The 12,652-nt window shown below is 42.2% G+C and overlaps 1 protein-coding gene across 1 annotated transcript in view; it reads right to left on the bottom strand.

The window, feature by feature from the left end:
* Ryr2 (ryanodine receptor 2) overlaps nucleotides 1-12,652 on the bottom strand; it is a 566,557-nt gene that overhangs the window by 35,432 nt on the left and 518,473 nt on the right. The window contains exons 89-93 of the mRNA XM_076939363.1: nucleotides 11,171-11,275; nucleotides 8,858-8,939; nucleotides 6,421-7,718; nucleotides 4,905-4,969; nucleotides 1,787-1,934 (exon numbers count right to left, since the gene is read on the bottom strand). Coding sequence (XP_076795478.1) covers nucleotides 1,787-1,934; nucleotides 4,905-4,969; nucleotides 6,421-7,718; nucleotides 8,858-8,939; nucleotides 11,171-11,275 — 1,698 coding nt within the window. The remainder of the gene's footprint in view (nucleotides 1-1,786; nucleotides 1,935-4,904; nucleotides 4,970-6,420; nucleotides 7,719-8,857; nucleotides 8,940-11,170; nucleotides 11,276-12,652) is intronic.

Genomic DNA, 12,652 nt, shown 5'->3' with positions numbered 1-12,652 from the left:
GGAAGCCACTATTTGTTATAATGTGAAGTGAGCTTTAGCGTGATAATGCCTAACCATAACAACAATGCCTCTCACTAATCTCTCTATGGACATACCCCCTCTCTGTGGGGTCCTTGCCCCACAATGGATGTGGGCTTTATGGCCACACCTAGTTATACTAGGACTGAACAACATACTCAAGCTGAACCAATTATACTGGTATTATCTCCTAGAAAGTAATAAAATATATCACAGAGACTCAGTTATCTAACTATGGCTTTTGTATGGGGACTGTCACAAAGACATAGAGGATAGAGATGTCTGGGCAAGGGGGGCAGGCATCATGGCCATGATTGGTCTAATGTGTGCAAACTGGCAAGCAGCTGCCAAAGCTACAAAGAGATGGAAAAAGGTGAAAGAGTTATATAAAGTTGGGAAACATAGGCTCCCAGAGGCAGAAATGGAAGAGCAGCCTCATTTGCTTTCCTTATGCAACTGCAGAGGCAGGTTCCTCAGGGACCACAGGGCTGCTAGAGGGTACTGAAGAGCCTACTCAACCTCCAGAGCATCGACAAAGAGAGTTGTGTGCTGCTATGGCAACCACTGATGCATTTCAAATTAACAATTATACAGTTATCTTAGAAAGCTTTATGTTCAATGGACTCTGTAGCAAACAACATAGAGAAAACACAAGATTTGGGAAATACTCCTATAAAACCCTACGAAGAACTATCTTCTTTCTCTCATTTCTTTATTTTCTTTTACTTGTCTCTAAAGAAAAATTTTGAATATCATCACTGAAAAGCTGACTCATTAGGTTTATACTTATAAAATATGCTTATGTTTTACTTCTGTAAGTTTGTTATATTTCTTTTTGGCAAAAGGTAGGTTGATAGACTCATTTGGTTCTGGGATGAACTGTAAATTACATAGACCCAGGAGGTTATGCCTGGTTTATAGTCAACTATTACAGAGCCTTGAAAATATGCTTGATGGGTTCTGAAGTATTTATAGGAAGACTATGGAGACACTATGGTATCTGTTAATTCAGTCAAAGGATGTCAAGATAGTATGAACATATGAGAGGCCTCGTGGGTATCAGACCATGTGAAGGTGTGTAGAGGCCACAGAGTGTTAGGCAGTATAAATTGTGTAATAGGAACAGTAGTTTGAAAAAAGACATTTGTATTAAAACACAAATACTGGGCTGTAGAGATGACTCAATGATCAAGAGCACTGGCTGCCCGTGCAAGGGAAATAGGTTTGGTTCCCAACACCCACATGGTAGCTCACAACTGTCTGTAACTTCAGTTCCAGGTTATCAGATGCCCTCTTCTGGGCCCTCAGGCACTTGCATACACATGGCATATATCAACACATGAAAACATTCACATGTACCCATAAAATAAAGATAAACTGTTTCAAAAATCCAAACACACTAAAATGAGTAGATAAACATCTGCTTAGCTCTCTGGTTATGAAGACAGAGTCTTTATAGGTCAAATTGGGTAAAAAAAGAAAATACTTGGAAAAAATTTTGTCCTAAATGGATATAGACTTTTTTCTTACAATTATTCCCTAAATAACTCACTATAACAAACATTTCCATAATATTCACACTGTATTAGAGATTGTAAATATCTAGATAGATCAAAACACATGGAAGGATGTGTGTTATCTGTACTCAGATATTCCACTATTCTTTCATGAGGAACTTGCATACTCTCAGATTTGGGTGGTAGAAGGGTTTTCTGGGATCAAATGCTACACATAGCCGGGGACAACCAATCAGTGCCAAAAGTCTCACCAGCAGCTTCTGTTGGTAGGCTATGATTTTCTTCCAGAATGCTGACTCGGGGACTTCCGGCTCCCCATATCGATGTGTATGAAGCTGCCTCAACTTCTGTTTGCCCTTATCATCTTTGGCTTTTTCTTCTTTCTCTCCATCCTCTCCCCTGTGAAAACAAAGGAATCATAAGCCATATAGAAGACCTGAAGAAGCAAGGAGTTACTTTGCAAAATACAAAGTGAGCAAATAAATCGCAATACCCATTTAGAAAATATGTTCTATATGCACACACATATATGTCTATGTGTAAGCATGTGTATGTATGTGCATATGCATGTGGGATCCAGAAATCCTTCTTCTCCAGGTACTACTCACCGTGATTGGTGAGATAGTCTAGGACTGTTTCACCTATTAGGCTAGGCTGTCTGGCCAGCAACTCCTGGAGATTTGACCATCTCTACCTCCCCAGTGCTGGGATTACAGGAGCCAGCCATCACATCCAGCCTTTTATGTGGGATTTGGGATCAAACTCAGGGTTATACATTCATATGCAAGTACTTTAGGAACTGAGCCATCCCCTGTAGCTCTCAAACTAAGTTCTGCCCCAAAGAATCATAGCATTCTGGGTTATAGATTGAGACAAATGATTTCCTGCCCTCATCACAAATGAATAATTCTATGGAATTTGAATCAAAATGGCATTTTTTTACAGGCCAGAAAGCTTTTTGCATTCATATTTTAGCAGACTCCTTTTACTTGTGTAGTAAGACATTTGATTACAAAATGGCATAACAACAAAGACATTTCTCCTGTCTCCCCCACCCCTATTCAACACACCTTACTTTTTTTTTATTATTATTATGATGAAAGGCTTTGTGCATGTCAGGCAAGGGATCTGTCATAAAGTTACATCCCAGCTCTCTTTTTTACCATTTAATTGGAGACAGGGTGTCACTAAGTTGCCCAAGTTGGCCTTGAACGTCTTCTGTATAACCCAAGTCATCCTTGACTGTGCAGCCTTCCTGCTCCAGCCTCCCAAAGGCCTAGAGGTGACTGTTTTATTTGTGTGTATTATTTGTGAGGTGGGGTATGCCATTTGTTTGGGGGGGGCAGGGCATGCCATTGTGTATGGAAGGTGACATGCCTTTATGTGTATGTGTGGGGAGGCATGCCATTTGTGGTGGGGGCATGCCATTTGTGACAGGGTCAGTTATATGCAGGGTCAGATGTCATAGTGAAGGTCACTAGTGAAGGTCAGAGGGCAACATGTAGGTGGTGATTCTCACCTACTATAATGTAGAGTCTGGGGATTGAACTCAAGGCCTCAGGTTTGGCAGCAAATGTTTTTACCTGCTGAGCCACCTTCCCATAACTCAAATTTTAACAGACTCTAACCACTGAGACTTAACATAACAGTCCTGCACATTTGGTTTTTTTCATATATAAACAACATTGATATGCTAATATGCTGATACATATTCACTTAATTTTATTAAGGAAAATACATTAATATTAATATCAATATGATTTATTGCTATATTAATTTCAGATAACAATGGAATTAGAACTAGAAGTTTAATTCATTTTTAAGAATTAGAGTTATTTATATTGTGTGTGCACATGTGTGGGAGTCAGAGGACTAGCTGAGGTGAGGAGGGATGCACCTGTGGGGGTCAGAGGACGAGCTGAGGTGAGGGAGGGAGTTGGTTATTTTCCTGGGGGTCAAACTCAGGTCACCAGACTTGGCAACAAGCACACTCACCTGCTAAGTCACCTCTCCAGTCCCAGGACTAGAAGTTCATATAAAAAATGCTTTACGTTTAAGTAGAGTAAGGCCTTCCTTACTGTGAAGGCACAGATGCTGCACTCAGCTCACACCAGGTCTGGCCAACACTACTACAGCAGGAAAGACCTGCTTTTTTACTGCACCCTGTCACATGCGCCACTTTTTCTACTCCTGATGTCATTTATCTGGCCATATTTAAGACAGATCCAAGATCTAAAACAACGAAATCAGGCTGATGAAGGAGCAAAATAATTGTGGAAGAGGGGTAACATGCCTGTTCCGAGAATGGGGATGAGACAGGAACCTATGGCTTTCATTTTTTTGTGGACTTTTCTAGCTGGACATATGAGATTACATACTTTTGGGGTGAGACAAGGGTTTTCTATTACAGATATAAAGCCATGGTGGAGAAAGAGTTGGGCGTTTCCCTTGTTCCGTGCGGTGCTTCTCATTACCTACCTCCGTGTTTATAATCAGGCTCCACAACGCCAGGTGTGCTCATGGAGAGGCAGAGCCCTAGGCCCATACCGTGACAGGGAACGCAAGGCCATGCACATGTGTACACCTGTGCACACATGAGTGCATGTGTGCTCAATCCCACTAGCATGCACAAATGGGGCTCAGGAATCTGTACTGTGTGTTTGTGAGTGGGTGGGCACATGTGTGTGTGCATACATGTTCTCATGTAGGCCAGGAGGTAACCTTGGGTGTGGCTCCTCAGTGGCCATCCACCAAATATTTTTTTCTGACAAAGTCTCTTACTGGCCTAGAGCTCTCTGATTAGGCTAACTTGTCTGTCCAGGGATCAGTCTGCCTGTCTTTCCCTCCTCGGTACTGGGATTACCAATCTGCACCTCACATCAAGGATGTAGGCGTAGGGATTGAACCCAGGTCTTCATGGTTATGGAGCAAGTGCATTACTAGATAACCTCTCCAGCCTGCAAATTCATTTTTTAACAATCTCTAAGAGATTTCTATGCATGTGGCCTCAGACCATGCTCAGAGAGATACCACTCCAGAACACACTAAGATGAACTTGCTACATTAGTTTCTTCCCATCTTTAACAGGACAGACATTCACATATAAGCTTTATGCATCAATCCTTTTATAGAGACACTGGGGTCTCTTTTGATGGGAAAGAATCATACACAGGGAATGCCCATGGAAAGAGGAGGAAGACCCTAGGTGGGAGTAATTCAGGTGGCCCTACAAAAGGTAAGGTCCTAGTTTTCACACAGATCTGAGATGGGGTCATGTGACACCTTTGCAAGGTAAGAGTCTCTACCCAAAGAGCAGGGGTCAGACCAAAGGGTTCCAGGACTTAGAGGAAAGCCTGTGGTGGTACATACTCAGCTTTCTCCGGTTCAGACTTGGTTTCTTCCTTTTCTTCCTGTTCTTCTTTTGCCTTCTGTTCCTTGACATGTCAATAGGAAACAAACAAACAAACAAAAAACCAAGAATATTTTATTACTATCGTAGGTATTTGTATATAGGTGTAAGTGCTCTTGTCTCTGTAGTTAAGTATGTGCATGTGTGGCCATGCATATGAAGATCAGAAAACCTTTTTTTAGACAGGTCTGAGATTCTTCAGTTAGGCTAGCCTTGCTAGCTAGTGAACTCCAGGGACTTGCCTGTCTTTGCCTCCTCTGATCTGAGATTATGAGCCCATGCTATTACACTTGACTTTTTAAAAAATGTGGGTTCCTTGGATTGAACTCCAAGCCTCATGCTTGAAAAATGTCATGGATTTCTATTGTTGCCATAAAACACCACAAGCAAAAGTATCCTGAGAGGAAAGGGTTTACTTCATGCCCCAGTTTACAGTCCATCACTGAGAGAAGTCAGGGCAGGAACCTGGAGGCAGGAACTGAAGCACAATCAGGTAGAACATTGCTTCCTGGCTTCATCTTCATGATTTTCTCAACCTGCTTTCTTATATAAGCCAGGAGTATCGGCCCAGATGTGGCACCACTCACAGTGGGCTGGACCTTCCTACATCAGTCATTAATTTAGGAATGCCTGAAATACTTGTCCCTAGGCCAGACTTATGGGGGACTTTTTTCTCAAATGAGAGTTTCTCTTCTCAAATGACTCCAGCTTGTGCCAACTGGACAAAATGGTAACCAGGACACAAAGCAAGGACTTTAGTGACAGATATCTTCTCAGCTCTGTAAGTAGGGCTATATATCATCACTGAGTGCATTTGGGGAGCTGTGTAGGCACCTGCCAATTCACATTCCATAATTCATAACAGGAGACCTTTTGTTTATACTGAGCTAGAGGTTCCATGACCATATGTCCTCCTATCTCTCACCTTTTATGCACACCCTCCTCTCCAAAAGCAGTGGATTAAGAACTCTCTAGGCTCCTTTCCACTGGCTTTTCTCATTTCAGAAACTACCTCCATTATCTTGTCCACTGGGTCAAATCTTCTTTATTTTTTCAAGGGCAATTTAAGTCTTACCTCTTCTTATCATCATCTGGCTACTGGTATTTGCATTATATCAGCACACAGAACTCCACTCATGGACAAGCCTTTTGGCTCTGACTGTGTTCTCAGACACTTGGAAAAATAAGCACAGAGAGTAGGGGATGGAAAGATGGCACAACTGACCAACACCATCACAACATGACTTTATCTCCATGATGAATACATATGAACAGTTTCACGTAACAACGCATATACATTCCTTATGGTCTAGATTTGTCTTCCAAGGGTCTTTATTTTTTCCTAGAAATTCAAGATGAGAGCGAGAGAGCGAGAGCAAGAGCACGCGCGTGCGAGAGAGAGAGAGAGAGAGAGAGAGAGAGAGAGAGAGAGAGAGAGAGAGACTTGATGGCTTTAATAATGATGACTTAAAGTACCTGAAACTTTTCTTGTACCTCGGGGACAGGGATGGGGTTGGTCATGAGGTCACTGAGGCCGGCATTCGGGTTGTGAGGAATTAGTTTGTACTGCCCTCCTTCTCTCTTCAGATCCAAGCCAAATATGTCTGAAAGAAGGTCACTTTCCTCTGTTAGTTCCTTCAAGTCCGTCAGGTCTTCAGAGGGCAGGGCTGACTCTAAGGGCTTCCTCTCTCCCTCTTCCTCATCTCCTCGCACCTCATCCTGAGTGGGGTCTGGCATGTTGGCTAGAAGCTCTGCCACTTTGATTTTCTTTGCACCTTCCACCAGGCTACCCCCCAGCAGTAGGCTGGAGACTATACGAAAGAAGCCCCTACAGACACTGGCCACGAAGTGTAAGAGGGTGACAAACACACTCCAGTAGGATGAGAAGAAGGCCAAGACCATGTCCTTCACCGTCATCTTCTTCATTCTCTTCATCTGCTTCTTAAGGCTCTTCAGGCTGAGCATCCTCACAAGGGTTAGGACATTGTACCTGAGAGCAAACAGGGCCGACTGGATGGTGAGGAGGGAGAAGAAGCCCATCCGTGGGGCCTGCTCCTCTGGCCTCTCCTTCTCACTCTCTTCTTTATTCACCGACCTCTCATTCAGATCAGACTCTGAGATCTGAGCTGCCAGCTGCATCTCAAAGATGGTGTCCTCACAGAAGTTCACAAAGAGCTCCATCTTCTCCTTCTCCCCGCCCTCATTGACCACATCGAATATGAACTGCCTCTTGGACTCTTTGACCTGAGGCTTCTCCCACTGGGTTCGGCTGGATTCGCTGATCTCAAAATAGACCCTCTCAATGCGCTTGGCACTGCCCATGATCTCAATGCGACCCAGGAAAGGCTGGAAGTAGTTGAGGACGCTCTCTGCCAATTCCAAGAAGGTCTGCAGCCTCGTGTCATTGGGCATGTGCTCTGAAAGGTTGGTCAACAGAACAGCGACGTTGAAGCCGATGTCCTTGGCAGGCTCATGGAACCTTTTGACAAATTCTTCATAGTCAAGTGTCTCATTTTCATCTGTCTCTGCACAGGACAGCAGGAACTCAGTCTCTGACTGGGTGTAGTGCTTGTGGCTCTCCATGGCTTTGTGGAAGTCTCTCTTGGAAATGACACCTTTGCCATCAGGGTCATACTCTTTAAATGTGTCTGAGGATGTCAAGTCCTTTAATTTCAGAAACATGTCAAAGAACTTGAGGATCATCTCCACATTGTTAGATGACTCCACAAGCATGTCCACCATCTGTTTGCCTATTGTTCCATTCACCACGTTACCTGGAGGAAAAGCATTTGTAGTTGTTTGAAAAATGAGCACTTTTGACAAAGCTGGTATCTATAATCAATCAATCAATCAATCAATAATCAATAATCATGCAGACCTGGGATTAAACATGAACCAAAGTCACTGATTTAATTTCCTCCCAGTGTATGAGGCTTCAAGAACAGATGGATAATTATTTCTAATCTAACATATCTCAAAAGTGATTAAAGAAACACTGGAAGAGCCTTGATCACAAAGCAATTAGGTTCCACACACGAAATCGTATTTCTGGGCCTGTGAGATGGTTTATCAGATAAGATATTGCTGTGAATTATAGGTCAAAGTCCCCCCTTCCCTCTTATTTTCCTTCTTCTCCCTCCCTCTCTCCCTCCTCCTCTCTTCTCTCTCCCGCTCTCTCACTCTCTCTTTTTTTCTCTCTCTCCTCTCCCTCTCCCTTTTCCTCCTTCCCACTGTCACTGTTTTATAATGGAAACCACCATCCTGTATCTCCTCATGGTCCAGAGTCTGAAGTTAGAAAAGAAGAGATTACTGACAAGCTTCAGAAAAATAGGGTTATTTTCTAAATAGAAGTCCCACAGAAGACTATATTCCTAGAACATGGAATTCTATGAACCCTTAAACAGGGGGTTGTGACTGACAAGATGTCACAGATGTTGCTGTAATATGTTTGTGTAGTAGACACATGTGGTAAAGAGCCTGAAGTAGGTTTCCAGGAATGCCTGTGGGGAATTATCTTAATTACATTAACTGGTGTTAGAAGACCCATCTTACTTGTGGCTAGGACTATCCTCTGGGCAGGAGATCCTGGAGAAAGGAGCTGAGACATGTGTTCATTGCTCTCTGCTCTCTCATTGTGGATACAACATAACCAGCTGCTCCAAGCCCCTTCCACCTTAGTTTCTCCACCAGGATACAATGTGCCACAGAAATAACCATTTCTCTACTAAGTTGCTTTTATCAGGAAATTTTATCATAGCAAGAAGAAAAGAAACTAAGACAGCCAGCAACACATCAGAGCTGCTGGACATTGCTTCCTGATATGATGTCTTGCTACATGATGATGTCAACTAAGAGCACAAATAAGAAAAGAATAAAAGAGAATGTGAAAGTAAGTGCACATTTAAAGTCCTACCTTCTAGCATAGACAGCAGCATGACCACCATGTCCTTCTGGAGATCCATAAGTTCTTTTAAAAGCTCAATCTGGCTGGAATCCTAGAAACAATGCATTGAGTTTGAGAGAAGGGGAAGAGAATATGGCAAGATCACATCAGTCTCAGAGAGAACTTCCTGGTTTCAGACACTAAGCTCCTTAAGGCATTGTAGAACTATAGACTGTCAAGTATAAACACAGGGCCTACTGAAAAAAAATTGCCATGAATGAAAGAACTTTACTGCTCACTTTGGTGTGTGTCTGCTGAAGTAACTGAAGGTACCTTTCCCCAACAGGTGTGTAGAAGAATCCAAGTCCTGGGGAACATGCTAAGGCTGGACAAGATTCAGCTGTCTCTGCATATGCGACACAGTTTTCACTTGAAAAGACAATATTTTTTGTTCACTCTGACTTCTTTCTTCTTACTATTTTTATATGTATTTATTTATTTTGAGAAAGTGTGCATGTGTGTGCATGTGCATGTGTGCATGCTCATATCCCACTATAAGCTTGTGGAGGCCATAGGATAGTTTACAGGGAGTGGCTTTCTCCTTCCACCATGTGAGTCTTGGGGATCAAACTTGGTCTCCAGGATTGGCAGCTAGTGCCTTCATCCTCTCAGTCACCTCCTCTCTTCTGACACTAACTCTTGCATTCTTTTTTTCTCTCATGTGTTGGGCACCCATTACCAACAAGTGTGTCAGGCCATTAGATACCAGCAAGATGCCCTGCACCAAAGAGGCACAGCCTTCTGACTGTTCCTAAAGTAATCATGGGGGCTGGAGGTAGGGGGTGGAGACCAGAGGAAAGGATCTGGGTGAGAAAGTGGAGGGGAAGGGGAAAATGGGAATATGATCAGGCATTTGGGGCGGGGGTGCAGAAAACAGGAGTGAAGCCTTGAGGGCCAGCAGAAAGAATGGAACAAGCAACCTTGGGAGGTAGGAGGTGGGCAGACCCACTAGGGTGCACCAGAGACCTGTGTCTGTGAGGTGAGAGACTCTCAGGACTCAAAGGGAGGAACCTTAGATGAAATGTCCATCCATGGGGAAGGAAATTTATAGAGCACCTCCAGTAGAAAAACTGGGCATCAAGTGCAGGGATGGAGTTGTTATCCCACAGTCAAAAAACTCTGACCCAGAATTGTTCCTGTCTAAGAGAATATTTTTTTTTTCTATTCATGCATCTTTAATTTGAAATGGGACATTCATTGAGGTAGGGAAGCAAGAAGTTGATATTTGTAACAGACGTTGTGAATTAACATCAAAACATGTTCCTTAATTATCTTTATAATCACTGTCTTCTCTTTGACTTTCAGAAAGTTGCTTTCCTGGTAGTGCAAATGCCATCTTTGCTTGTGTGTGACCCTGTAAGGACTTCCCCTCCTTAACAAATTTATCACAAGGTTCAAATCCCTTTTCAATATCCTTAATAGGGAAGAAAATCCCCAGTGAACAGAGCAGAGAATGAGTCGGAAGGCTGGGACGTGACAATGTCTGCCATCTTCCTTCCCTCATATCCTTTCTTCTCCCTCTGTGCTCACTCATGAAGTGCTTTTGGTTTTGGTTTCAAAGGTGGGTGCTCAGCAGTAATGCATCTGCTCCAACTCCATGGGGACTCTTTCCAGATCACAGGTGGGAGCCTTAAGTGGTACAGCTATCCATAAGTAAGACATCCAATCAACTTTCTAATGATGTAGTTGAGTCACCCATCCTTCTATAGGTAAAGCCAGTTTGTTGGTTCACCCAAATTGATAGAGTGTGTTCTTTGGTCAGCTGGTGCCCTTTCCATCAGGGGCATAAAGTGTTTTTATTAAAACATTTGATGTAGGGGATACAGAAATTGCTCGGTGGTTGAGAACACTTGCTGCTCTTGCTTAGAGCCTGAGTTTAATTCCTAGAACCAACATCAGGTGTCTTATTGCCATCTAAAACTCTGGCTCCATGGGAGCCAATGGCTTTCTTCTGGACCTTATGGGTACCTACAGTTACATGCACATACCTAATCATACCCAACACACACACACACACACACACACACAAAATGTCTTTAAAAAAATCATTTACCTTAACTAGCTATACGATATTTTATTTATGAGTTCATTAAAAATAAAGTGATTTTTATTATGGAATAAGATAAATTAAAATTTAAAAATACAATATTTGATATAGAGTTAAAGACCCTTAAGGGAGTGATATGAAGAGATAATACCCAACTTAAGGAAGCAAGTGTTAAGTTAAGGAAGTTGGTGGTTCCAGTCCATGTTGTACCCACCTAGTTAAAGGCACTGACTTACCTGAGACAGCTTCATCTGCATGTGTGCAAATACATGAAGGAAGCCCACAACAGCATCCCACAGCCTGCTGTGTGCCAGGCTCTGCTGGTTCCCAGTACAGGGACCCTACAGCATGAACAGAGAGATGGTGGTCATTTACAATCATTTATTTGCTCAAATAAACACTAGGGAAAGAAGAAATTTAACACTCTGTTCACACATCCCATTGCCAGCTCCTTATCTATGAAGACAGAGGCATAAAATACATGAGGCGTGGTAGGATAAGATGCCCTCAACAGTTCATCCTGCAATTGTAAAAATGTCTCAGGGATTTTGATGGTTTGTTTCCGTATGGATATTAACACAATGAGGACACTGATTGTTTCTTCTGTTTATAGGAAAAGAGATGGATACTGATGGTTTGGTTGTTCAGTCAAATCGATAGTTACTACCTTCTGTAAAAAGAATACATTAAACTAGTGTAGTGGCTAAGACCTGTGATACTACCAGCAGGGAGGAGTTCAAGGTCATCTCTGACTACTTAGTAGCTAGAGACCAGCCTGCACTACATGGGACCCATTCAGAAAACAGAAACAAACAACATAAAAAAATGAAAATATGCTTAGGAGGAGAAGAATTTTTTTTCTTATTCCTAAGTAGTAATGTGGATTACAATATTCACAGAGGAATCAGTTCTTTGATGCTTTAATTGTACGATTATTTAGCAAACAGTGTAATCACTGACAATTTTAAATTAATAGTGACCATTAATTTCATAAATCCTGAATCCAAAGGAACTGAATCTGTTATAATAATGTTTTTTGGAAAGCTGTTGGCTGAAAGAGCTCTAACTCTGGTCTCCTTTAGACCACAAATCAAGCCATATCATTATAACATGAGCTCAATAGTCGGGGACAAACAAGCAACCTCTGATTAGAAGCCATTTTATTCAGCTAATCATATGTTACATATATTAAAAAAAAGTAGTTCCTTAAAGATATGTTACATATTAGACACATTATTTAAAATACTATTACTTCCAGAAACACAGGATGAAAGTTCTCTCACCCTGCCCCTTTAGTGGAGCACTGAATCAGTTGCAGGTGACTAGGCCTGATTTATAAATAGGTAACTTATTGAACTCACAAGTAATTCTTATAAAATTCAGTGATTGTTAAACTCTTAAATTTTAATATGGGGGAGGAAGATAGTTCAATGGATAAAAGGGACTTGCAGGAGCCTGATGGGATGAATTCAATTCCTATGATCTACATTTGAAAAAATAAAAGCCAGATTCAGAGGTGCACACCTATAATCTTAGTTCTCTTCTATGGAGGGAGAGCCAGAAGGACTGCAGGGAGCCTTGCAGGCTAGCCGGACTGGAATACCTTACACAGAAATGGAAACAAGAAACAGTGCCTTGCAACAAGGTGGAAGGCAGTGGTCAAAACAATAGATCTGTAGCATTTTGTCGCTATTGAACTATAGCTGCAACACACTAAT

The sequence above is a fragment of the Arvicanthis niloticus genome, chromosome 8 (genome assembly GCF_011762505.2).
Source record: "Arvicanthis niloticus isolate mArvNil1 chromosome 8, mArvNil1.pat.X, whole genome shotgun sequence".
Lineage (NCBI taxonomy): Eukaryota > Metazoa > Chordata > Mammalia > Rodentia > Muridae > Arvicanthis > Arvicanthis niloticus.
The sequence above is the reverse complement of the archived record's forward strand: the minus strand, read 5'-3'. Positions and strand labels throughout refer to the sequence as shown.